A 24112-nucleotide genomic window follows, 5' to 3' on the forward strand; every position below is an offset into this window, starting at 1 on the left:
TACTCTGAAGATCCCAGTGTGCCCATGACCTCATCCGTGTGGGTTGAAATAGTCTTTGGCCTAAACCAGTGAATTCTGATCTAAGGTATTTTTTTTTTTTTAAATGATCACAGCATCTTTGACTATCATTTTAACTATGTTCAGACATGGGTGATGGTTTTTCTGTTTCTAACCCAGGGACAACCTAACGGATGCTGAGAACGGCAACCTGCAGGCACAGCGTGCGTTTACCACCAGGCGGCAGATATCTGAGGAGACAGAAAGTGTGGATAATCGAGAGTCTTCCGAGGTAGAAAGAATTTTCTTGTTCTTGTCCATAGACACATGCTACAGTGAAAGATTAAAGTATGTGTGGCTTAAGATTATTCTGTTTGTTTTAGAACTGGGAAATTATAAGAGAAGAGGAAGCCACCATGTATAGCAATCAGGCCTTCCCATCACCTCCAGCATCAAATAACTTGAATGTTCAGACTCATCTTGCAGAAGAATTGAATGCCAGACTCACAGTTTGTAGAAATTCAGCCTCCGGCCAGCCAGTATCCAGCTCAGTAAGATGCTCTTAGATTTTGTTGTAGCTTCAGGATCTTTATATTGTATATATTATTCCATCGGCTTTCCAACATTTACATAAAATCTTGTCTTTTATCGAGATACTATTGACAGACAACGTTGGATTAGTTTAAGGTATACAGCGTAATGATGTGATAAACATGTATTATAACAAAATCATTACCACACTAAGTCTAGTTAACATCCAGCACCTCACATAGCTACAAATTTTTTTTCTTATGATGAGAAAAATGTTGTCTTAAGTGGCATATAATAATGTGTTAGGGACTTTAGGACTTTACGATATGGTCATTTTTTTCAAATATCTCCACTAATAGTATGGAGCAGAGTCATGGATAACCCAGATGGTCATTGGTGCCTAAATAGCCATGACATAAACCAGTGCCTTCCCTCCAAAGACCTCCGGGAACACACTTGTAATTAAACACGTTGGGTTTACTACTCATTTCATCAAGGAGAACACATACCCTGAGGTCTCAGTAAGAGTATATTAGAAAAGACTTGAAGGATTTGGGTTCATGTTAGGTGATTTTTTTGCAGTGGATGCTGTCAGGAAGCGAGAGTGTGGGGCACCTGGGTGGCTCCGTTAGTTAAGTGTCTGACTCTTGATCTCAGGCCTTAATCTCTGGGTTGTGAGTTCAGGCCCCACATTGGGCTCCATGCTGGTGAACTCTACTTAAAAGAAAAAAAATAGCAGGGATAATTCTGTGATTGAGTGTCTCAAATCTTATGTATAGTGAGGCTAAAGCTATAATTAGTAAAAAAAAGCAGTAGCCACTCAGATTTGCCAGGATGGAGAGATATTTGATATTTTGTGGCTTGGACAGTGTTCACATTTCGTCTGTGTTCAGGCATTATTACAAAGTGGTCCTGATTTGGTGTTGATCCGACAGATGAGTGCCAGGCCAAGTACTGCATGTCCGGGGCTACTTTTCTCCTCCTCATTTATACCACACCTGTCATAGGTGTGAATGAGAGCTGACGTACTTGGACTAAACAGGGACATAGATGGCATTCAATGAAGTACTATGCAGCCATGAAAAGAATGAAGGGACTTTGGGGTTTTGTTTTGTTTTGGGGTTTTTTTGGCTTTGTGGTTTTTTGTTTTTGTTTTTTAAAGATTGTATTTATTTATTTGACAGAGAGAGAGAGACAGCCAGCAAGAGAGGGAATACAGGCAGGGGGAGTGGGAGAGGAAGAAGCAGGCTCATAGCAGAAGAGCCTGATGTGGGGCTCGATCCCATAACGCCGGGATCACGCCCTGAGCCGAAGGCAGACGTTTAACGACCGAGTCACCCAGGTGCCCCATGCGGTTTTTTTTTTAAGATTTTATTTATTTATTTGAGAAAGAGTATGAGAGAGAGAGAGAGCACAAGCAGGAAAAGAGGTAGAAGGAGAGAGAGAAGCAGACTCCCCACCGAGCAGGGAGCCTGACGTGAGGCTCGAGCCCAGGACCCTGAGATCATGACGTGAGGCGAAGGCAGACGCTACGCTTAACTGACTGAGCCACCCAGGCGCCCCGTACCTTTTGAATTTCATACCATGTGCACATTAATTAAAAAAATCATTTATTATTTTTAAAGTATTATATGGTTATGGTTAAAACTTCAAACAGTGTTGAAGTATATAAAATTAAAATTCAGTCTTCCATCTTACCTCTAATATATGCTCCCTCAATTGCTGTTAATGGTTTGGCATATATTGTCCTACTCATTTTCTATATATTTATAAACATGTATGCACACACATATATTTGTACATAATTTTTTGAACCTGAGATCATCTTTTGGTAACTTAACTCTTTTCACTTGTCATATCCTACATGTTGGACCATTTCGGTACATACAGATGTCCTCTTCTAAAACCAACAAAGAAAACTCATCAAACATCATTCAAGTACAAGTAACCCTAAGATATCTCACCAGTCTCCTATTGACAGACTTCAGATTGTTTACGGTTCTTTGTTATTGTAAACAATACTATAGTAGATATTTTGACTTAATTTATATGTATGTTATAAGTTTTTGGTTTTGTTATTTAATAACATCAAAAAATTCGGATAGTGACAACAGCATGCATATAAAAGCACAGGGGAAGAAAGAATAAGGGTCTTCTGGGGAACGGATCATCTAGAATGTCCAGAGGGTGGGTGTTGAGGTGGGAAGTGCTAGAGCCATGAGGCACAGCCTGGTCAGGGAGCTCACTGTGTTCTGGGCTACGGATTTCATGCTGGTGACCGTGAGAGATCACAGACGGCTCTGCGCTGGAGAACGATGTGACCACGTCCGCACTGTGGGGCGCTCTCTGGCCACAGCATGCAGCGTGCAGGGTGGCTTTAAGGAAATGGGACTTGAAACAGGGAAATCTGTAAGGAGGTTGCTGCAGTAACAGGCAAGACGACAAACGATGAAAACATGAAATTAAAAAAAAAAAAACCCAACTTGAACTCAAATGCAAGGAGAATATAGTTGAGAGCTAGGAAAGAAGCAGAGTAAGATCTGGTGACTGCCCTGGAAGGGACCCAAAGGAAGTCGGGTGACAAACTGATCCTGACCAGAGCCACTGCTGGACTCCAGTGCAGCCCACCGAAACACACAATACCCAACAAGGAGCAGGGTTGAGTGGGTGTGGACAGGGGAAAACCGAATCCAGTTTGGGGCACAATGAGGGGTATCCATTAGACATTCAAGAAAAAGTGTCCGCGGGGCGGAGGGGGCGCCCAGGAGCCAAAGGGTGGAAGATGCTGGCCCACAGGGGTGTGGAGAGCAGCTAAATGCCACTCCATGGTCACCCTTCCGCCCCCTCACACCCGCCCCCATGACCTTATCTGCCTCTGGGACATAGATCAAAAACCTAAAGCTACTGTCACTCTTTTTTTTTTTTTATATATATATAAGAATCATTCCAGCAGAAGAGGCAGCTTACAAGCCTATACTTTTGAGGAACAGCCTACACTTCCTGTGGTGAGTTTTAGCCTCTCCCCTCATTGTCAGTAAAAATAGGAAACTCAAGAACTTTTATTTTTGGGGGTGAACACTGAATATAAACAGTTGCCTGCTTAGCCTTGAGCCAATCCAGCACAGAATCTACGTTCTTGGAGATGGGGTTCCGGGGAGGGGGAAACGGGGGTCACAGGCCGGGGAGATCTGCCTCCCCCGCGGTAGGAAAGCAAGGCCTCTGCCCCGTCACTGTGGATGACATGTGCGCTTGTCTGCAGACGTGCTGTGCTGGCTGCAGGCGGTCTGTGGGCAGCATTCAGGTCTGGACTCTGCCATCCAGCCACCTCTGCTCCGTACGCCGGCCCCTGGCCTCGAGCAGCAGCGTCTGCCCCGTGCACAGGTGTCGCATCAGGACTCAGGTGCTTGGGCAGGTGTGCGCCGGTGTTGGCACGCACGGTGGCCAGGCTGGACGGAGTTCTGCTCTCCCTTCCCTTCAGGCTCACGTCCGCCTCCACTGAGGCCTTCTGCCTCCTTCTCAGTAGGGTTTCCAGCCTCAGCCTTGACTGGGGCTCAGACCGGAACAGCCTCATGCCTGGACCTTTGACTCCCTTTTGGTCTTCCACCACCCCCCTTCCTGGCTCAACTCTCATTACTTCGAGTTTCTCTCTCCTTTATGCAGCCCCCGCTTGCGTCTTACTCACAGGCTTCCAGCCCCTTCGGCCTACCCTCCTCCTCCTCCACCCACGGGAACGTCCTGCCGCCTTCACCCCTGTCCCTGCCTTTTCTTCCAAACAGCCTGCCCCGTTTCCTGACTCTCTCCCTCCTCTGGCTCTGTGTGCATGCCATTTCCCCGCACAGAATGCCTCCTCACCTTTTTTCACCATCTGTAATTTTGAATGGCAGTCTAGGCGTTAATTTTGAAAAGTGGGGATTGTTTTTGCTTTTATGAAAATTCCAGCATAGGGATGCAGAGGCCCAGAATTCCTTGAACAAAGAGTGGCTCGTCCATCTAAAAAGGTGGCACTACACCGAGAGAGGGACACCATCCTGTGCTGAGGAAGGAGGGGGGCAACCCACCTGTGCCATCGGCCCAGTCAGCATTGACTGTCTACAAGAGAGGAGATGCCACAGAAAGACGGCCCGCACCATCCTTTCTCTCACGACTGCCACTTGCTTGTCCTCTGCTAGCTGGAGCCCGCTTAAGCAGACACCCATGGTTTTCCCCCACTGCCCTTTGTAATGTCCTCATACAAGGAAAATGTTGCATTTCCGATTGACTGACAGGCATTCATCCAAGAGGGAATTTTAAGTGCACCATGAGCAGCAGAATCTAGAGACGATTTATATTCATATGTACATACACACATTTCAGTTCCTATATGTACTAGAAAAGCGATCTCCATACGTTTTTCTTCTCAATACATTGAATAGTTTTTTAACAGTTTTCTTGAGATATAATATACATACCATAAAATCTCATTTTTACATGTACAAATACATGAATTTTAGTAAACTTATACAATTGTGCCAACGTCACCACGGTGAAGTTTAAGTACCCTTTATCACCCCAGAAAGTTCCTTCCATCCCAGCACCTACTTTCAGCCCTAGGTAACCACTCATCTGTATTCTGTAGCTACCATGTTGCCTTTTCTAGAAGCTTCATAGAAGTGGAGCCATACAGTGTTATAGTTTGATGTATCTGGCCCCTTTCACTTCATATGATGTTTTTGAGATTTAACCATGCTGGTGCACGTCTCAGTAGTTCATGATATGCTGTCGTGTAGACATATCTACTATATTTCATTTATCTACTCACCAGCTGTTGGACCTTTGTAAAGCCGGGCAACTTTAAATTCCATTATTTTGTAGACCAACAGAGCATCGTATCTGTCAGCAATGTACATCTACCCCCGTGTGTCTGGGGACAGCGTAGCTGGTGAACAGACCAGTGGTGATAGTTTCAATGTGTAAGACACGTTGGGGAAACAGGCCAAACCTTGGGGAGTCTAATCAGGTTCAAAAGACAAAAGGAAGACCAAACCTGGACTATTTTAAGTAAACCTGGGAATAAGCAGACCTCTTTGTTCATTAGTAGTAAACTCATAAGTAGCAACTCCCCAGCCCTTACAGAAAGAAGGCAGCGGTAACTTTTGCCTCAGCACCTGTGGGTGATAAATTCTGTAGTTTGACTACCTGGCTCAGATCTCAGCTCCGTATTAGCAATGTATCTGTTAGGCAGTTACCCCAGTTTTCTAAGCTTCAGTTTCCTTGTAAATAAAAACAGGCTAGTAATAGCAATTATCTCATTAAGATTTGTGTGGAGGTTAAGTGGCATGATCTATGTTAAAACTTTTAGCGTGTGGTTGTTATTACTGTCATGTTTTATTAATGTTGGTATCACTCTCATCATTACGGTCTGTTCTGGTTTTTCTTTTTTTAAGTGGAATGTGGTACACTTCATTTCATACACCTCAAAATACGATTTAAAAGTCTCTTCATTTTAAAGAGGGCAGTGAAAAAGGGAGGTGGTCCTTTTAAAAGGATGTTTCATCTTCATGCTCAGTTTTCCTGTTATTCTGTGCTGTAGCTTTTGCCTACTTCATCTGGATTACCACCAGGTTGGGAAGAAAAGCAAGATGAAAGAGGAAGACCATATTACGTAGATCACAATTCCAGAACTACCACCTGGACGAAGCCCATAGTACAGGTACGATGCAATCTGCCTGTTAACTTGTGTTCCTACATCATTCACGCCGGCATGTTCCTGTGGAAGCTAGTCCATCCCTTTGTGGTATATACTGGCTATTGCTAGCATCTTCTAATTCTTTGCTGACCCTGGACTCCCATTTCCTACGATCACTCATATACATGATTACCACTTGTTATCATGTAAAACAAGTCCAACTGGGAATAAAAGGACAGAGTAAAGGATCTGGTCCCTTGGGTAACAGTTAAGATCATTATTTCACTAAAAGATAATCTTAGTGATTAGGGTCTGTTAAAGAAAGTTTCCTCAGTGACACTTTGTTCTTTGCAACAGGAAGAGCCTTTTGCGATATTTCCTTGTAAGTGTTTAGGAAAATGTTTATTATATCTTATCACCATTTCTCTTACTGAGAAATTTTTTGACACTGAAAAGTATAGAGAACAGTACAGCAAATACCCATCTTCTTAACATCCAGAATTTACCACCATTAACAAATCACTGTATTTGTTTCTAGACATTTTATTACGGGAGCGCCTGGGTGGCTCAGTCAGTTAAGTGTCTAACTTCCACTCAGGTCATGATCTCTGGGTCCTGGGATCAAGCCCCACCCCCAATCAGGCTCCCTACTCATCAGAGAGACTGCTTCTCCCTCTGCCCCTCCCCCCACTCATGTGCACTCTCTCTCTCTCTCTCTAAAAAATGAGACTAAATTCCTTTTAGCCAAGCACTTGGGTCCCACTACCCAGAGAGAAGCACCATCTTAAGTCTGTTGGGGATTCTTCCAGCCTTTTTTTTTTTTTTTTTTTTTTTGGCTTAAACAACAGAAACTTATTTCTCACAGTTCTGGAGGCTGGAGGGCTAGCTCAGAGGGCAGCATTTTGGGTTCCGGTGAGGGCCCTCTTCTGGGCTGCAGACTTTCGTCTTCTTGCAGTAGCTTCACATGGTTATTCCGGGCCCTTTTATATACTTACATAGAGAGCTTTTAAAATGATGAAAAGTAGTGTTTATGTTCCTGTGTTTCAAATTTTGCAAAGATTTCGTATTATATAATTCTAAATCTTTTTTTTTCCACATTGTTTTTTTAAATCCTATCCATGTTGTCTTATATATGGATCCAGGTGTTTCTTTTAACCACTGCCTAATATTTCATCAAATGAATATATTATATTTCAACGGTCCATTTCTGCAGTGGATATTTGCCATGCATTTTGCTTGCCCAGCACTGGAAGCCACTTCTGCGTGTGGGGGATTGTGCACTCTGTACGTCTTTGGGGCAAGCAGAGACAGCCTCCTCGAACTGGCACCGTGGCTGACCTTGCCACTGGGGCATGGTCCCCCTCTGACCTCGCTGCGGCCTTCATGCGTATCCACAGCAGACTTGGACTGTTAGCCAGCATCGTACTGCTCAAGGATTAGCTGAGAAATTATGAGTTATTTTAAAAACAAAGTGACAAAATACTATTAGAAAAATGAGTCTGCCATGTTTAGATCTGTTTATAAGGATGCACTGTTTGCAGGTTAAGTTACCTTGTAACCACAGCTATTTGTGTCTTCTCTATAAAACATGACATGACTTAATTCATGTGCTAGGCCACAGCGGAGACCAGTCAACTGCAGTCAGGCCAGAGTTCGGGGAGCCCTCACCCACAGGTCCCCGCGAGTGACTCAGCGCAGCAGGTGACCCAGCCGTCTGAAGTGGAGCAAGGATTCCTCCCTAAAGGCTGGGAAGTCCGGCACGCACCAAATGGGAGGCCTTTCTTTATTGACCACAACACCAAAACCACTACCTGGGTAAATTTAATACTCTCCAGTTTGAATTTAGAACAATTATCCTCTTACGAATAGCTCCATATAACCCTTAAATGTACATTAATACAACCTACATTTCCTTGTATTCATTTAAAGAGATGCTGAATTCTTAACAGTATTATTTCTACTCAAGTAATATTTATGCCTATTTTTTAATATTTTTAGGGATTGTCGTGGAAATACATTTACTTCCTATTTCATTTTTAACTCACTAGACATAAAAAGACATAAAAAGTAGTTGTAGGGGCGCCTGGGTGGCACAGCAGTTAAGCGTCTGCCTTTCAGCTCAGGGCGTGATCCCGGCGTTATGGGATCGAGCCCCACATCAGGCTCCTCCACTATGAGCCTGCTTCTTCCTCTCCCACTCCCCTTGCTTGTGTTCCCTCTCTCGCTAGCTGTCTCTATCTCTGTCGAATAAATAAATAAAATCTTTAAAAAAAAAAAAGGATAGTTGTAATAATCCTTTACCTTTATATGTTGCTTTGTAGTTCCAAAGTACTTTTGAATCCATATCTCATTTAATACCCAGAAAACCTTGGGGGAAACTAGGTAGAATAGTATTTTTATTTTAAGATAAGCCTTAAATTTTTTAGCAGTTGGTTCACCGCTGATAGAAAAATTACTGAAAATCAGCAACAGATGACTAGATTTTGATTAATTAATTTATTTAAAAGACCAAAGTACCTTAATAAAACTAAAATAGCTTAATAAATTATTTAACAAAATAATATTAAAACAGTAATATATATAAGTGAATCCAAATAAATTGAATTTTAGTTTTTTTTCAACAATTTGAATTGATTTTAATGACCTTTTTTGAGCTTACCTCCCTAGCTTTAAAAATATTAGTAAATCAACACCTTAACAGATACGTGCCAAAAAGCATGCTCAAGGCCTCAGAAATAACACGTGGTCTAGTTTCATGTCCATTCATTCAGCATTTTTTATGTAGGGAACAGCAGGTAGTGACACAATCCCTGAAGAGTGGGGGATAATTCTCTGAATGGTTTCTGTGAAGCAGATGATGAGTTAGAACCAATCTGTTCTGAGATCTGAGAACTGGGTACTGTAGCCTGGGAATGATGAGTGTGAAACGGGGAAACTGTTATTTCACAGATGAAGCAAATGAAATAAAAGTAGACTTTAACAGAGAATATTTTAAATATTAATTGATGTTAGAAAACATAGTAACAAATTGACTTTCTTGATTTTAAAATTTGTGTGTGTTGTTGTTTTCTTTATTTACTCTACCAAAAAAGGAAGATCCAAGACTGAAAATTCCAGCTCATCTGAGAGGAAAGACATCACTTGATTCTTCCAATGACCTGGGGCCTTTACCTGTAAGTTTATAGAATTGCTAGCAATCTAACTTGGCTCTCTCCAACACTTTGTATTTTGGAATACAGTAGTTCTTTAACAACTATAAGTAATGTTATTATTAAATAATGGAATGTGGAAATTAACCATATAACCAATGCCATTTTTCTACCCATACATCTAAAACCCTTTCCAAAAATAATTGAAATACATTCTTCATTATAGCCAGGATGGGAAGAAAGAACTCATACAGATGGAAGAATCTTCTACATAAATCACAGTAGGTGCAATGTGATTTTTCATTACATTATTTTTTTATAATATTGAATTTTGTGCAGGAAAATTAAGAACACCTTTTTTCCTCTCCCTCTTCAGATATAAAAAGAACACAATGGGAAGACCCTCGGTTGCAGAATGTAGCAATAACTGGACCAGTAAGTCTCCTTGTATCAGTATGCTCTGATGACAGTGGCCTCTCACCTGTCTTTTCAAGGGCAAATGGTCAAGGGCATAATCCTACAGACCTGAGAGGAAAGCACATCTGAAATTCTGTCCTCTCCCACCACCCCCACTCCAGGTCTTAATAATTTGAAAAGAGAGTATAAACTCATTGTCCTTACCCTTGCAATAGCCGTAGGAGACTAGTGAGCCAGAGAGCCAAATGCCAAGGCAGTGGGCTGCTGGGCTCAGGCTAGTACTTGCCATTGCCTGAAAAAGAATGTTGGCACTCCTCAGCAGATCAGAGAGGAGCCAAGAATATACCAGAGGAGAAAGTAGACAGCACCCAGTCGACTCCAGGGGCATGTCTTGAACTTTTTGGTAGAAATTACTGTAAGTGCTGGCGTATAAAGTACTCATATTTAAGTATAAATATTATATTTAATATTATACTATAATATCATGATGATACGAAAAATCATTTTCTTCTTTATATAGCTACTTGTTCCATATTTTGGTTGTGAGATTGTACTTGTTTTCTAATTCACAAAAACAAGTAAAACTGAAGATCCAGTTCTTTTAAATTACTCTTTAGTCTCCATGTTTAGTCTTTTAAAATAATGGGTAAAAAAGGCAATTCCTCAGAGTTCAAGGAGAAGGTACATTTTTCAAATTGTTCCCTTAATGGAGAAATCACTTTGAAAGTCTGTTTAGAAATGGAAATTTTCATTTCTAATATTTCTCTACTTGGAAGAAATTTCCTGTTTCTGGCTTTTTGCATTTCAAGAATATTGCATGATGAAAATCACAGCCATGGGAATTGCTGAATACAATTTAATTTTAAACAGAGAAATTAAAAATTTTGAAGTTTTGTATTTGTTTTCCTTCAAATTAAACTTTTCTTTCCAAATATTCTCTTTTAATGCCTTTAACTTGTGTTCATAAAATACCCAAAGGGGAACTTTTAAAATTGTTCCAGAATAAAAACAACCTAAACCTTCTTTCTTTTTCCAAAATTTTCAACTCAAGGCAGTGCCCTACTCCAGGGATTACAAAAGAAAGTATGAGTTCTTCCGACGAAAGTTGAAGAAGCAGGTTAGTTATACTTACATTGAGTTCTTAGGAATGATTGTTACGCATTTTTTAAAGTAATAGAGAATTTCTTCTATGTTTTAACAACTTTGACTAGTTTCTTATAGGGAAAGGTGGCTTTTTTTTTTTTTTTTGACTACTCGATGTTCCATATCATGAGAGACCACAGTTGTGTCTTTCCTGATTTTTCAAGATACCCTATGATATATGGAACAATAGTATTAAAGTTTCCTTTTTATGAGCCCTAACCTGGTTTCCTAGTGGGGTTTCCTAGTGGGGTTTGTGGAGCTTGGGTTTGGTAGAATCTGGGCAAGCTCAGATTACCCCCCAGCCTCCTCCCTGATTGTGTGGGAGGACTCTAGATTCCTCTTCTGCTTGGACTGTTGTTTCCTCGTGGTAGATTTTCATGCCCCACATCTTCATAGGACATATCTCTGCATAATTTGAAAATACAACTGTGATTGAAACAGTGCTCCTCTTGTTTGTCTCCTTCTGCTTATCAGATGTGTTCACTATAATTTTTTTCTTCCATCACCACAAATTTAATATTTGGAGCTAAACTCATCGTCTGCCCATCTATTTCATTTATGTTGGTGATGACCGCTTTGTAATGCCTTTCTAATTTGCTCATACTTTCCCCCTTTCCCTGCAGTTTAAGAATACTACCACTAGGTGGCTATGTTGGGTTACGCTTTCTTGTGATCTAAGCCGTGAGCCTGCTTTTCCAAAGATTCAAGATGGCGGGTCTGCTACCACAGAATGTTTTCATCCAACATTTAACAAAAAACGAAGTGTAATAGTTTTTTAGTGCAAATATTTTGTGCCTTAATGAAAGCCTAAACTACCATCAACTTTTAAAAACTCATCTTCAATAATAATTTTGTGTTAAAATTGCTCTGGAAGTTTGTTTTCTACTTTTTAAAGTAGAAAGTAAAGTTTAAAATCCTTTGGGATTTTAAGACTTTGTTGATCTCTTGGTCTGGTAAATATTTTCACTCTTAATGAAAATATGCTGGTGGAAAAGAAGCACTAGCTTCTCCATTTGCCATTCTGAACACTTAGAAACATGTTACCATATCTAATTGTTGATGTCTTCCCGGCAGCAGGAGATATGGAATGAAGCCTTCATAAACAGGTCACAGCACACAGAAACCACAACGAAAGCAGTAATATTTATTGAGCTCTCACTGCAAACCAGACATTCTTCTTACCAAGATACGTGTATTCACGTAATCTCTGTATTAGCTGTCTAAGGAAGGAACTGTTATTATCACCTTTTATAGGTGAGGAGACGGAGGCACAGAGAGATTAGGTAATGTGATCGAGTCCCATGGTTATTCGTGGCAAAGCCGGACAAGTGGTCTAGCTCCAGAGTCCATGTTCTTGACCAAAATGGCATATATTGATGATTAAGAGAGAAATTTACCCAGACTGAAACAAAGGTATATAAAGAGATAAAAACATGAAAGAATGGTTAAGAAACATGGAGTTGCTCCAGAGGGAGAGACTCAAGAGCATGGGGAAGAGGCTAACGAGCCTGCATCCTTAGTTTATCAACAAGTCCCTCGTAGGACTTAAAAAAAATCCATATCTAGACACATTACAGCCAAAGAGCACAACACCCAGACAGAAATAAAAATGTTTAAAAACCATTGCTACAAAACCTCGTCTTCAGCCTTTTCCTCTGCCTTGTCCTTACCGTCTCATTGGTAAGGAGTCAGGATGGCTAATCATTACTGAGCTCACCGTGTACCAGATACGGAGGAAGCACAAGAAATGCTTATCCCCTGATGTTCTAAACAGCTCCGTAGAGTGACTATTATTATTGTCCCAATTTACAGATGAGGAAATTAGGCCTTAGAAAAGACATGTGAGGGGGAGCTGGGATCTGAACCCAGGGCTCCTGACCCCAGAGTCCACGCCCTGGTCCACTACTCAGCCCAAACGTGGAAGTCGCTCCTCCTACCATTGCCATTCCTCTCTCACAAGGTCTCCTTCAGGGTCTTTAACTGACCAGTGTGCCTCTTGTGTCTCCTTCAAACCACCCGTTAGTCAATCCAGGAGCAATCTGACCCTCCCGCTCCCGCTCAGCAGCTCCTCCCCGCCAGCATCCAGGCTCCGTCCACTCTGACCCCAGACCACTGTTCTGCCTCCTCCTGTCACTGCAACCCCTTCCCTCCCTCCTGCATCCTCTTGCTGTTAAATACATCAGACCCCCTGCATGTTCTTCCCTTAGCCCGCTGTTCCTCAGTCCTTCCCTGCCTCTCTCTCAAGTCAGGGCTTGATCTTAAAGCCTCCTGGATCACCTTACTTGCAATTTTAGTAGTTCAGTCTTTTAGGTCCCAGAGAACATTGCTTATAGCTTTATTAGCAATTTTGTTACTTTCGTAAATCTCAGGATTAGTAACATTTACAGTTGTTTCTCACACACACACTGGATTATAAACTCCTTGAGGGAGGAATCATATTTTATACTACATTTGTATTCCCTTTTCTTCCCCATCCCCATTACCGTAGCTACCTGGCATGGGGCCTGGCCCAGAGCGGGCCCCAGTCGATGCTTGGCTGCATAGGAAGCCTAGTGTCTAGTCTAAAATTGGTTTTCTCAGATCTTGCTTTTATTTTTAATTGCATAAGCAGCAGAGGAAACCGCTTATGTTATGCTTATATTGCTTATAAAAACTACTTACAGTATTCTTTTTCTGTAGGGCTTTCCATCTTCCCTTTACATATTAAGGATGAAATTGATATTTTTTTTCTTAGAAATAACCTCTCTTCTTCTTTTGAAGTGACAGAAATTTTCTCTTACTGGTTTCCACGTGAACATTGCACACAGAGCACTCAAGAATAAAATAATCAGACATCTTTTTATAAAATTAACGATATGATCTGTCTGAAAGCGTAGTTATCTGTATTTGTCACATAAGCAAAGGATGTACCCAAAAAACCAGCAAGACAGCAGAGACCCGAGAGCTCGGCTTTCTTAACTTTTGTCTTCAGTTCCTTCATCCATAAAATGGAGATTCTATTCGTTGCTTCTTTCTCGTGTTGTTATGAGGAGTAAAGGAGTTAATCCATTAAAATGCTGGAAATAGCGCCTGGTACAGTGTGTAAATGTTAGTGCCTGTTAATGAGCACAGCAGGGTGAGCTCCAAGGAGGAAAGTTGGAGGTTGGGAAAACCTCCGAACCAACAGGCAGGCAGGAAAGAGCAGGCATTGGCTGGACTGTAGGCCACAAGACGTTCTTCACTGGAACTTAATATGGAAAGGACTGTTCATGAATTGCCTGCATGTGAGAATTATTTCCACTATCGATAGCTGCTTCCTCCAGTATAAAAATCAGAAGTCTGTATTATTATATGATTAGAGAAAAGCCTTTGAATTCTTTTATACCATGCAGAAAATATTAGACAACATGCCTAGTTATGTTTTCCCAAAAAAAGAGGGTCTTGGGCACAGGGTAGAGCACAACAGTTTTTATAACTTTAACGAGAAATAAATTTGCCATCATGTTGAATTGATTTAAACCGTAAGCCTCTCTTCTCTGGGTTTTCAGAATGACATTCCAAACAAATTTGAAATGAAACTTCGCCGTGCAACTGTCCTTGAGGACTCTTACCGGAGAATAATGGGTGTTAAGAGAGCGGATTTCCTCAAGGCTCGACTGTGGATCGAGTTCGATGGTGAAAAGGGACTGGATTATGGAGGAGTCGCCAGAGAATGGTTCTTCCTGATCTCAAAGGAAATGTTTAACCCTTATTATGGGCTGTTTGAATATTCTGCTACGTAAGTACTTTTACGATGAGTGTATACAGGAAAAAAAGTCACTTTTGAAAGTAACAAAGAGTTGTATGATGCAAGGAAACTGTATGTTAACAATGTACCAGAAAAGCGAGACAGTAACTAATGTTGTTTCAGAAATAACTTTTACAAAAATTGTGGTAAAATATACATAACATAAAACTTACCATTTTAGCCATTTTAAGTGTGTCGTTCAGCGGCACCAAGTACATTCACATTGTGCAATCGTCACCACCGTCCGTCTCCAGAACCCTTTCATCATCAACTGAACTGTACCCGTGAAACACTAACTCCCTTACTCCCTGCCAGTCACCATTCTGCCTTCTGTCTCTGTGAATCTGACCACTCCAGGTGCCTCATATAAGTAGGAGCGTACAGGATTTTTCCTTTTGTACTGACTTATTTCATTAGCATAATGTCCTTAAGGTTCACCCGTGGCATAGCATATGTCAGGATTTTCTTGGTGAAGCGACTGCCCTTGGCTCAGGTCATGATCCTGGAGTCCCAGGATTGAGACAAGCATCCGGCTCCCTGCTCAGCAGGGAGTCTGCTTCTCCGTCTGCCCCTCCCCCCTTCTCATGCGCGCACACGCGCGCTCTCTCTCTCTCTCTCTCTCATTCTCTCTCTCTCAAAGAAATAAATAAAATCTTCTTTTAAAAAAAAGAATTTTCTTCCTTTTTGAGGCTGAATAATACCCCGTGGTATAAAGGGACACCCCATTTGGCATATCCGTTCATCTGTTGTTGAACATTTGGGTTGTTTCCACCTTTTGACAGAAATGACTATTTTTAAAACCATTAAATCCAGTGGTCTCATGTGGTTCTAATAGAGGTGAAAACTCCAAAAAGAGGGAGCTAATGTATAATTTGGTCATATTAAAATATTTATATGAAATGTGGAGAGGAGCACTGAAATGTGGTTGTCTTCTCAGGGATAATTACACCCTGCAGATAAATCCAAACTCCGGATTGTGTAATGAGGATCACCTCTCTTACTTCAAGTTTATTGGCCGGGTAGCTGGAATGGCAGTTTATCACGGCAAACTGCTGGATGGTTAGTATTCCGCATAACCCTTTTTTTTTTTTAAGTATAATGATCTTATTTCTTTCACTTTGTAATCATTTTCAATATGTTTGATTTTTTGAAAGGTTTTTTCATCCGCCCATTTTACAAGATGATGCTACACAAACCAATAACCCTTCATGATATGGAATCAGTGGTATGTCTTTTTCACTTGTGGAGAAGGTATAATTTAAGAAGCAACTGGATATTTGAAAGTTAGAATTTGACGATGAAGAAATTAATAGGCTATAATGTTCCAAAATACAAATGAACATTTTCCTCGATATTCTAATATGAAAATTTTATAACACATAATAAAATTTTAAAAATTTTACAGTGGACAGGGGCACCTGGGTGGCACAGCAGTTAAGCGTCTGGCTTCGGCTCAGGGCATGATCCCGGCATTATGGGATTGAGCCCCACATCGGGCTCTTCCTCTGTGAGCCTGCTTCTTCCTCTCCCACTCCCCCTGCTTGTGTTCCCTCTCTCGCTGGCTGTCTCTATCTCTGTCAAATAAAGAAATTTAAAAAATCTTTAAAAAAAAATTTTTTTTTTTACAGTGGACAGATGTGTATCCACCACCAAGATTCTGTTCTTGGTTTGTTTGGGTTTTTTTCTACGCTTGCTTTATTACCGACCTATCCATCGGTCCACCCACGTGTCCCTCAATCCGTTTTCTTTTTTGATGCACTTCAAAGAATGTTACAGATACCAGTGAACCTCTCCCTAATTACTTCAATGTGCTATCAACATTTGAATTGTGATCTTTAATGATGAATGGCATATGTTTTCCAAATGACAGTCCAAAGGCAAGGCCTCGTGGTTTGGCCGCTACAAAGAAATGGAAACCTAAGGATTAAATCCCTGACGGTAGCTTTGCTGTGTGAACTGAAAAGCCTCATGTGCTGTGTGTACACATGGATTCCAAGCCCTCTTCCTGGGGACCAAGTACATTTTTTATTCCTTCCTTGTGACATTGTCAATGTGAACAGTATAATTCTTTATGAATCATAAGATTTCACGGTTATTGGAGTTGGTTCATGGACGTTCTGTATTTAATCTGAGATTTTTTTTTAACTTGGGCCAGGTGTAAATAGCAGCCTGCTCATAGCTGCTTACACATTTTACACCCGGTCTCAACAGGCCGTGCGAGAAAGCCACGAGGTGCTCCTGGGCATTCGTGGGAGTCAGGATTCATCTGGAAGCCCCTTTAGTTGACCCTTCAACTAGATAACAAATCTGTACGTCCACTGCCTCTACATAGAGAAAGGCTTCCCCCCTGTTGGGCAAGCCCCACTCCCGTGGTTTGTGCATTTTTACTCACACTTCCTAGGCACCCACTCTTTTTATAATACTTGTGTGTAAATAAGAAAAGACATCCTACTACTTTTCATTTTTTTTGTCCAGTTACTCAGACTCTCAGTGTACTTTCTTTGCAGGTTCAGGTGTCTTTTTATGTACAAATTTTAAATATGCGATTTCCCCATCTAGGATAGTGAATATTACAATTCACTACGATGGATTCTTGAAAATGACCCGACGGAATTGGACCTCAGGTTTGTCATAGATGAAGAGCTTTTTGGGCAGGTTTGTAAATTTTGATTAATTAAAATGGTACATAAATTGTGAAACAAATGTATAACTTAAGTTTAGGAGTTAAATAATGCATATCTTCAACACACTTCTGTGCTCTATTTTTAAATTTATTTCCCAGTAACAAAAGCCGTCCCAGCAAGAATTTCTGCTTTCCTTGACATTTGACTCATTCCATGTTTATTTTAGTAAAACTAATATTTTAAGTTTTCTTAGCTTGTGAATGGATTTAATTTAAAACACTGGGTTTCTGGTGTAAATATAATATGTATATTTTATTTTTTTCACTAAAATAACATATCAAGATATCATGCTTAATTTTAGACACATCAACATGAGTTGAAAATCGGTGGATCAGAAATAGTTGTCACCAATAAGAACAAAAAGGAATATATTTAGTAAGTATTTTTTTAGTAAGTATTTTATTATGTTTGGTATATACTTCACTACTTCAGGAAATAATTTTGTTGTTCTTTCTGGGAAGACACTTTGTAACTTCTTTCTCTTTCCTCATAACCAGAGTCTCGGTCTCAGTGTTCTTTTTTCTCTTTCTAGAACAATGCCATATTACCCACTCATATTCACTTTTTTCCTGGGGCTTACCTAGTCTTTATTTTTTGTTTCCAACTGGAATAAATATATCTTAAATGTTTTTCTTCGCTCATGTGAAAAAATGAACTGTTTTGTTTCTTTTTAGTCTTGTAATACAGTGGCGATTTGTAAACCGAATCCAGAAGCAAATGGCTGCTTTTAAAGAGGTATTTACTTTTGCTCTTCATTTACTTTTGCTCCTTCTTCTGTCATTTCAAAGTATAATTCATAAGTTCCAAGTATTGGACCTCATCACATCTGAGAATTAATAGATCACTTGCTTCTTAAAACAACTTTTAATTATATTTTCATAGTAAAAAAAAAAAACCATTTAAACGAATAGGTATTCACTGTTAGAACCCAATCATCCAAGAGGCCCATACAGTTACTAGTAGCACTCCCCCTTCACACCGGTCACTGCTCCTCACCTTCTCCCAGTCGTGTCTCCTCCATCTTAAGTAACCTTAGGTGAACAGGGGTCCAGAGTGCCGTAGGGAGAGAGGAATAGGCCCTGATTTTCCCACATGGGATCACACTATACATGTTGGTTTGTGACTTGCTTTCTTCTCTTATCAAATATTTATTGGAGATCTTTACACATCAAGATGCATAACTGTCCTTCCTTGTGGCTGCATTTTATTCATAATATAAATTCATAAGTTATTTATTTAGTTATTTATTTTTCCCCCAAAGTTTTTATTTATTTATTTGACAGAGGTAGAGACAGCCAGCCAGCGAGAGAGGGAACACAAGCAGTGGGAGTGGGAGAGGAAGAAGCAGGCTCATAGCAGAGGAGCCTGATGTGGGGCTCGATCCCATAATGCCGGGATCACGCCCTGAGCCGAAGGCAGACGCTTAACCGCTGTGCCACCCAGGCGCCCCCATAAGCTATTTAAACTTCCCCTGTTGGTGGACATTTAGGCTATAGCCAGTGCACTTGTTTCTTAAGCCAACTTAAAATCTTCTGTTCAGTGTTTATCATGTACTTTCCCATTTATTCAGTACTGAGCACTTGCTATGTATCTGGCACTGCATGAGGCAGAAAGACATAGGTCCTGCTCTAGGGAGCAGAAAATCTAGAGTGATGTGGACAGAGGCAGGCGTCCAGTGCTCGGTAAGCAGAGAGGAGAGGCAGAAACCCAGGCAGGGAGAGGCGCAGGAAGGGCCAGAGAAGGCCTGGAGGGACTGGGCAGCCGCACGGAAGAGGGCAGTGCTGTTCTAAGCACAATGAGTGGCATGTGTGAAATCTGGCCATGAGACAGACTGTGCACATGTTGGAGAACATACCAGCAATCCATACACTGGAGAAGATGAGGCAGGAGGTCAAACTGAGCTGAAGAGCTAAGCAGAACCAGGTTAAGAAAGGCCTGTTTGCTAAACTGGAAACAAAGAGGGAATTTGGGGTGTTTGCAGAAGTCCAGTGAGGGGAAGGAAGGCGGCATTAAAGGCCATTCTAAAATAGAACACCAGGATTCAGTCATTTTAGTCAGATCATCTGGAAGTGGTATGTGGGGAGTTAGAGGTAGATAAGACTAGCACCCACCGCAAGGCGGGGTGGGAAGGTACAGCGATCCAAGGGACAAAAGGTCAGGGCAGGAACAAAGGTGGTGGTGGTGGGAAGACAGCTGTGTGTGTACCTGAATGGGATTCAGAAGGGACAGCTATAGCTCACGGTGCTTTAAAGGGTAGAGATCTGCGGGGGCAGCATGGATTCGGGGATCATCGGCCTATGCATACTGGAGCTGTGGACACGGTAAGATGGGAAATTGGAAAGAATGCTAAGAACGGGAAACGTGGATGGCCACCATAGATTTGTGGGAACAGCAACGTGGAAGGAACAGACAGTAGAAAAGGAGACCTCAAAGGAAATTAGCAAATGCAGACAGAGACACAAGAGAGAAATCATCGACAGCAGACAAAGTTTCAAAAACAACGGTGTTTTCAACAATCTCATAGTGCGGAGAAGTCAGATAGGATACAGAACTAGAAAGTGTTGATCAGAGTTTGCCGCAAAGCTGTCTTTGACTTTTTCCAGGACAGATTGAGGGCAGCAGGGGCATGGGGGGCAGATGGCAGCAGGTGGAGGCAGGGACGGGGCCAGCAGGTGGGCTCAGTCAGGTGTAGTAATCGGTGGTAGGAGAAGAAAGACAGGTTTGCTTTTTTGTTGTTTTTAAGGTAGATAGGCTTAAACAAATGTAAATGCAGAAAGTGAGCTGATAAATTGAGGTTCAGTGAGATGAGTCCCTTGGGTTAGCAGATGAAGCACGGACGGAGAGGGGCACCTGTCCCCACTGCCGTGGGCAGGAGACCACAATGGACGTAGGCGCAGGCTGGTACTGGGCAGGCAGAAGGTTGAGGGGATTCCATCATCACCTCTGTTTTCTCTCTCAAATAAAAGTTATCTGCTGTAAAGAAGGGGTGACCTGGAGGAGGAGGAAGCGGCTGGGGAAATGTGGGGAGGTCTCAAAATAGCTGTTGGGAGGAATCAATGAGAGAGAACAGACTATGGACACATACGTGATCTTGCCAATCTTGAAATGTCGGTTGACTTAGTGACCCATGACTGTGGCGGTAGGAATCTGTGTGCATGTGGGATTTCTCCAGCAGCCACCCAGAAGCTGACGAATAGCGTTATCGATGGACTCTGCTAACCAGGTTTTAAAACACGTTCTTTCCACCAGGGATTTTTTGAACTAATACCACAGGATCTCATCAAAATTTTCGATGAAAACGAATTAGAGGTAAGAAACATTCTTATTTCCAGACAGGACTTTTGTGCCTGTTATTTTTCTTGTCTGCAGTTTGACGTTTCTTATCGCATAGCTTCTTATGTGTGGATTGGGAGACGTCGATGTGAATGACTGGAGAGAACACACAAAGTATAAGAACGGCTACAGTGTGAATCATCAAGTCATACAGTGGTTTTGGAAGGTAATTGAAAGCTTTGGTTTCCATAAATTCCTTTTCAACAGATTTGATCGTACGTCACCATGCTAGTGGATTACGTAGAGATAAGACAGAAAGTAACCTTGTACTGTATCCATCAGCCTTCTGGGTATGGGCTCCAGCCTCCATACGTACTTATAGAGAAGTCAGTGGTCAGAATGTAGTCAATGGTGAGAACAGCAACAGTAGGCACTTAGTCCCTTAACAACTCGCAGACTCTTCAAGAGAACTTGTAATAACCTGCCGTGTGTTCCTTGGGACTCCTGCACACCTCCTTGAATGTGACTTTCCATCTAATCGAGAATTGTGCACGTCACTCAATAATATCAGCAAATATAATTTTAAAAAAGCCATGAGCCACATCCCTGAGTCACTTTATTAGGTTATGATCTCATTCTAAAGAGTGACTGTGTAGCCTCAGAAATGAAGTCTTCAGGAACTTTGTAAGCCACCCAGAAACACAAGTTTAACTACCAGACACATGTAAATGTAATAACTGATCATTAATACTGTAACCAAATTCTGGTAACATATTTTTCAGGATAGTTCTGTTACTTTTTTCCCCAGTGATATTCCTAAATGCTGTTTTTCTCTTAATTCAGGCTGTTCTAATGATGGATTCAGAAAAAAGAATAAGGTTACTTCAGTTTGTCACTGGCACCTCTCGGTTGCCCATGAATGGATTTGCTGAACTATATGGTAAGGATTATCCACACATCATTAAAAAATGGAGTGATGCCACCGGTCTTTGTCATTGATGATTAGTTGTCAAGCTTCTATCATTTATACAAACACTGAGCTTAACAAAAAAAAATTAAGATTTTTAAAGTAGGCCAGAACATATGTACCCCTTGTAAGCAGATACCAAAGGAAAAAACATGAGATGGCTTGAGTTACTTTCCATTCTTGAATTTTAAATTTGATGCCCATTACATATTCCATCACAGAAAAAGCATTGTCTGTAGGGTGATGGCTTAGGGCAACATGTAATGTCCCTACTTACTGTTAGTATGTGTTCGACAGAAAACAGAGTTTCATAGTAGAATGCATTTGGAGCAGATAGTGCACTAAACAAAATTGAGTAGATTTCTTTGGGACTCATTTGGACTCTTTATTATGAAAAAAAGGGGGTTCCAAAACTTATTTGATCATGGACTCTGTGTATATATATGTGTGTGTATGTGTTCGTGTGTGTGTGTGTGTGTGTGGTGGTCATCTGTATGTGGTGTGTGTGATATTGGGGGGGGACTGGGGCCAAGACTGCACATACCTTTCAATATTAGAATAGTTACCATTAGTGCAGTTTTCTATAAAGTGAAATTCTGCATATCCGAGCAAACTGTTTCCCAGTAGTTATGTCTCATAGCACTAGAGGTGGTGTTCTGTAAAAAAAAAAAACAAACAAACAAACAAACAAAAAAAAAACAAAAACCCCTGCTGTTTCTGACGTAGATCAACTCAAATCATATCTATTTATTGGAATGACATTTACTTGCTTTGAAAGCTACCACGAAGAACAGATCTTTCGGGGAAGGTCTAGCTCAGGTTGGAGCCCCACGCAGAGCAACAACGAAGGTTAGAATTGTTCTGGGAGCAAGAAGTCACAACTGCTGCCTCAGCCGTCGCTGAGCTGAATTTCTCACGCACAGAGAACGCTGTTGCTGTCTGATAGGATGGCCTGCCCCGTCGATCTCCTTGGCAAACCTGGTCTCCTTAAGCTTCACGTGTATCTGTTTGCAGAACCTGTCAAGCAGCTGCCATTTCCCGGCTAGAGTCACCACGCAGTGAGAGGAACGAGACGGGAGCTCTACCCCAACCCATGCACCCCTTCTTGCCTAATTGGATTTCTTTGCATTTGTCTTTTCAGTGGTTTCCCATGACTTACCCTTCCTTTCGCTTCTGCTATCTTTTAGCCAGTTACAGTGGGGAAAGATCAAGGCAGGCCAGACACCCTTTCCACGTCTAGCTCCACATCCTTCTTCTATGCAGTCCAGGCCTACGGCCATCCACTGATTGCATGAATTCTTTGGAATTTGGAGGAAATATCCCACACGTGGAGCCAGAGTTGGAAGGATTAGAATATAATTCAAATTCTTACACATTTTCAAAAACAAGTTGCTTTAAAATGTTAATATAATACAGTATTATCTAGCCAATAAAAAGCGTGTAAGGTTTGTATCAGTTGACTTAGAGGAAGTTTTCACAATGGATCATTTAGGTGAGGGAATCAAGAGGCAGAGAAATATGTATGATCCCAGGTACGGGAAACAATGATAAAGATATTGAAATTGTAACTGTGAACATAATTACGATGTGTGGTGTGTGAAAAGCAATGCTTTTTGAGGAAACCATAATATTGAGAATATCCAGTGTATTTAGTGCTGCTTCTGGCAATTACACTCCCACACATAATTGGATATGATTATAAGACTTGGGGAAAAGTATGGAAGGTTCTGCGTCAGGTTGTCAGCACTGATTACCTGGGTGCTTGGAGGATGTTGAGAATTGGGGGAAGGAAGAACTAAGTGAAAACTCCAGAGAGAAAAAAAAGAGCTTCCGAAAGTGTCTATAATAAAAGAAAAATGTAGCATGGATAACATGATCACCTGCACACAAAATTCCATATATGTGCACATGCAGAAAATGATTCACAATAGAATGTTTACTCAGATTTGATCGTGGGCTTTTAGGTGATTTTTATACCCTTCATTATATTTTTCTTTTATTGCTTTAATTTTCTTGCAGTGAGATTAAATAATCAGAAAAAAAATTAAAGCTATTTTCAGTGGGACTGAAAAAAGAAAGAAATTCCTCATTTTCTCTGTGTACCTATGAAGGAGGAGGTCATAGGGAAACGCAGGGCTGAGAAACAGCAAAAGCCCCACCAGGCCTGCCGCCCTAGAGGCAGCCTGAGACGGTGGCCTCAGATGAGCTGATGGAGAGGAGTCTCCATCCCGTGGCTGGACAATGAAGCCATCAAAGACAGGACAGCCTTCATTTCTTTTGAGTTTAAAGAAACTTGATTAGTTCTCTGTACGTTTAAGTTCTACACTGGAAAAGATGAGTTGTGAAATTCTAGGGCTTCCTATAAAGAATAAATGAGACCACAGCAACTCTTCTTCCTTTCAGGCTCAAATGGACCACAGTCATTTACAGTTGAACAGTGGGGTACGCCAGAAAAGCTGCCAAGAGCCCACACATGGTAAGCAGTTTTTTCACCGTTTAGAGAACAAGTTGTCAGAGACC

At 41.3% G+C, this 24112-nt stretch overlaps 1 protein-coding gene across 2 annotated transcripts in view; it reads left to right on the forward strand.

The window, feature by feature from the left end:
* NEDD4 (NEDD4 E3 ubiquitin protein ligase) overlaps positions 1–24112 on the forward strand; it is a 118357-nt gene that overhangs the window by 90706 nt on the left and 3539 nt on the right. For both annotated transcript variants that reach the window (XM_002922948.4, XM_011229546.3), the window contains 19 exons: positions 178–289; positions 381–548; positions 3468–3533; positions 6098–6217; positions 7808–8008; positions 9286–9366; positions 9569–9623; positions 9719–9777; positions 10811–10876; positions 14430–14659; positions 15606–15727; positions 15823–15893; positions 17228–17323; positions 17654–17727; positions 18027–18087; positions 20602–20661; positions 20744–20851; positions 21469–21565; positions 23996–24068. In XM_002922948.4, the coding sequence (XP_002922994.2) occupies positions 178–289; positions 381–548; positions 3468–3533; positions 6098–6217; positions 7808–8008; positions 9286–9366; positions 9569–9623; positions 9719–9777; positions 10811–10876; positions 14430–14659; positions 15606–15727; positions 15823–15893; positions 17228–17323; positions 17654–17727; positions 18027–18087; positions 20602–20661; positions 20744–20851; positions 21469–21565; positions 23996–24068 (1920 nt within the window). The remainder of the gene's footprint in view (positions 1–177; positions 290–380; positions 549–3467; positions 3534–6097; positions 6218–7807; positions 8009–9285; positions 9367–9568; positions 9624–9718; positions 9778–10810; positions 10877–14429; positions 14660–15605; positions 15728–15822; positions 15894–17227; positions 17324–17653; positions 17728–18026; positions 18088–20601; positions 20662–20743; positions 20852–21468; positions 21566–23995; positions 24069–24112) is intronic.

This window comes from Ailuropoda melanoleuca, chromosome 5 (assembly GCF_002007445.2).
Source record: "Ailuropoda melanoleuca isolate Jingjing chromosome 5, ASM200744v2, whole genome shotgun sequence".
Lineage (NCBI taxonomy): Eukaryota > Metazoa > Chordata > Mammalia > Carnivora > Ursidae > Ailuropoda > Ailuropoda melanoleuca.